The sequence below is a fragment of the Microtus ochrogaster genome, assembly GCF_000317375.1.
Source record: "Microtus ochrogaster isolate Prairie Vole_2 chromosome 14 unlocalized genomic scaffold, MicOch1.0 chr14_random_1, whole genome shotgun sequence".
Taxonomy (NCBI): Eukaryota; Metazoa; Chordata; class Mammalia; order Rodentia; family Cricetidae; genus Microtus; species Microtus ochrogaster.
This window is the reverse complement of record NW_004949096.1, coordinates 20,169,225-20,172,322: the sequence shown is the minus strand read 5'-3', so window position 1 is coordinate 20,172,322 and position 3,098 is coordinate 20,169,225. Positions and strand designations below refer to the sequence as shown.

Below are 3,098 nucleotides of genomic sequence, written 5' to 3'. Positions count from 1 at the left end.
AATTCACAAAGGTTTGCCTGCCTTTGCCTCCCGAGTGCTGGGATTAAAAGCATGTGACACTACTACGTAGCTTTTGTGTAATTTTTTTTGTCCCCCCACCCCTACCCCTCACCCCTAAGCTGAGGGGCAAACCCAGGACCTTGCATTTGCTAGGCTACCACTGAACTAAATCTCCAACCCCATGAATGAACATTTATTAATAGCAGAGGAATATATGGAAATGGAACATAATTTTGAGCTGTGAAAGAAAGTGGTTAAAAATGCTGCTGCTGCTTCTCAAGTTTTTTTACATGCAGTATTCTATCTGCATGTATGCCTGCAGGCCAGAAGAGGGCACAAGATCTCATTACAGATGGCTGTGAGCCACCATGTGGTTGCTGGGAATTGAACTCAGGACCTCTGGAAGAACAGCCAGTGGTCTTAACCTCTGAGCCATCTCTCCAGCCCAAAAGTTTTAAACTTAAAAACCAGTTATGACCATTGTTCTTAGTACTTGCAGTATTTAACTGTTGATAAGTAGTTAATATCATGCTAATTTTATTAACACATTCTTTGTAGGCAGAGTTAAGAGCCTTGGAAGAAGGAGATGGAAGTATGTCAGGGTCCAGTCCACGTTCTGATATCAGCCAGCCAGCATCTCAGGATGGAATGCGTAGACTTACGTCTAAAAGAGGAAAATGGAAGATGTTTGTTCGAGCTACCAGTCCAGAGTCCACCAGCCGAAGTTCTAGTAAAACTGGACAAGAGACTCCAGAAAATGGAGAACCTGGTAATTTGTGCTTCCCATAAACTAATTCCCTCCCCATCCCTCTCTCTTGGAAACCACTGAGCTTTGCATCCCTAGAGCATAGTAAACTTTAGAGTACTGGGTAGTGTGATAAGCCTTCTCTGTTTTTCTTCTTACATAATAGCGGGGAGATGGTGTTCTTAGTATTTGAAATTCTATAAATGAAGCTTTCTTCTACATCGCTTGTTTTTTGTTTTTCTTGTAGACATGCACGAATTTGAGAGGTTGACCTCAGTCAGGTCCTGTATTTCTTACAAAGTTGGGATTACTACTTGTTTCCACAGCAGGAAATAAGATTGTTTCAGCCTTTCTGTTTCTCTTCTTTGTCTGTCTTTACTGTGCGTGTGCCATGGTGTGTGTGATGAGAGGGTCGGTTCCTCTGCCTTCCCATGGGCTCCGAAGGACTGACGCAGGTCATCCTCACTGAACCACACCAGCCCCAGCTTGTAAGACGTGGATGAATATCCCTTTGCTTACTACAGCTAGGAGAATAGCAAAGGTCTACTGGCAAGCCCAGTCTTGGTTCTGTTCTCTGTAAAAGTTACCCTCTTTATTATGGGTAGGTTGACAACCTGACTCTGTCACAGGATTCAGGTTCTTCCATTTCAATTCCCAGTTAATCAGAGAACTCTAAATAAAGCTAATGTTTTCATTTACATTTGACTCTAATTTTGTGTTGGAAAATTAGGAGTAAGATTCGAGCACCAAGCCTTTCTACAGTATATTTTCCACAAGACACTTTTTATCAGTTCTAGCTAAAATGCTACCTAATAATACAAGTAATATATGTTGTTGTTTGGTTTTTTTGAGACAGCAGATAAAACCACTAAGGATGACAATCTGTGTTTGATTCCCAGGACCTGAGTGGTGGGAGGAGGAAGAAAGGAAGTCTTAAAAAGTTGTGCTCTGACATCCACACATGCACCATAATGTGCACACATCTACACTCCTTTATGCCACACCTGCACAATAAGTAAATGTAATTTTTTTAAAAAGAATCTGGAGCTGGTTGGTGGTGGTACGCTCCTTTAATCCCAGGACTCAGGTGAAAAAGGCAGGTGGATCTCTTTGAGTTCGCTCAAGACCAGAGGTCTACAGAATGAGTTCCAGGATAGTTAGGGTTATACCAAGAAATCCTGTCTCAAAAAACAAAATACAAACAAAAAGAATCTGGGTGGGATGACACCTGCCTTTAATCTTAGCACTTGAAAGACAAGCAGGCAACCAGATCTCTTGAATCCTAAACCAGCCAGGGCTACACTGTATAGCCTCTTTTGTTTTGTTTTGTTTTTTTCCAGCAAATAAAGAATTCTGGTTTCCTATCCCTGCTATACATTTTGTCTTTTTTATGTACATACATTCTTCCAGACCATTTTCCTTTTTTTGTTGTTTTTATTTTTTATAGATTTATTTTATGTATTTGAGTGCTCTATTGACTTTTTGCCAGAAGAGTGTTTCTGACCCCACTATAAATGGTTACAAGCCATCATATGGTTGCTGGGAATTGAACTTAGGAACTCTTAACTATTGAGCCGTCTCTCCATCCCGCTTGTTGTTTTAGACTGCCTGGTATCTTGTCAAAATAATATGATGGATTAAGTTGTACATTTTTATGATGGAATTGTATGCCGCAGTGCAGAAATGAATGAGTCGTAATTATTGGTAACAACATAGGAATTTTTGAGACGGTGTTGAACAAAAAACAACATGGAAAATCATGGTCTGGTCTGTATATTGTAAGCCAGAAAATAGGCAAAAACTTGATGAAACTAAGGAATAACACCATCAAAATAGAGGTTGTCTGTAGAAGGTTGTAGGTAGAAAGGTTGATGACAGGTACAGGGATCCAGATGAAGCCAAATTGTAGTTTCTTTGTTCTTTATGTTGCTCACACTGTATTACATGTATTTGTCAAGGTGTTTATCAATATATATTACTCTAATAAACATGCTACTATATGTATCTTTATGCACATTTTAGTTTTACTAAGATACATTCTTTTCTTTTTTTAATTTAATTATTTTTGTTTTATGTACGTTGGTGCATGAACGCCTATGTGAGGGCATCAGAAGCCCTGGAACTGGAGTTACAGACAGTTGTGAGCTGCCATGTGGGTGCTGGGAATTGAACCTGGGTCCTCTAGTGTTCTTAACTACTGAGCCACCTCTCCAGCCCCTACAGATAGATTCTTTGTTATTTATATCTTGGGAGTGTGTGTTTTGCTTTTCAGCTTTTATTTGATAAGAATTTTAATAGTATATTTTTTTCTTTTTGGTTTTTCTTTTTTTTTTTTTTTTTCTTTTTTTTTTTT

General features: G+C 39.1%; 1 protein-coding gene across 1 annotated transcript in view; it reads left to right on the top strand.

The window, feature by feature from the left end:
- The window catches only part of Fnbp4 (formin binding protein 4), a 47,103-nt gene that overhangs the window by 21,834 nt on the left and 22,171 nt on the right, over nucleotides 1-3,098 (top strand). Inside the window, exon 8 of the mRNA XM_005364197.3 lies at nucleotides 559-769. Within this exon, the coding sequence (XP_005364254.2) occupies nucleotides 559-769 (211 nt within the window). The remainder of the gene's footprint in view (nucleotides 1-558; nucleotides 770-3,098) is intronic.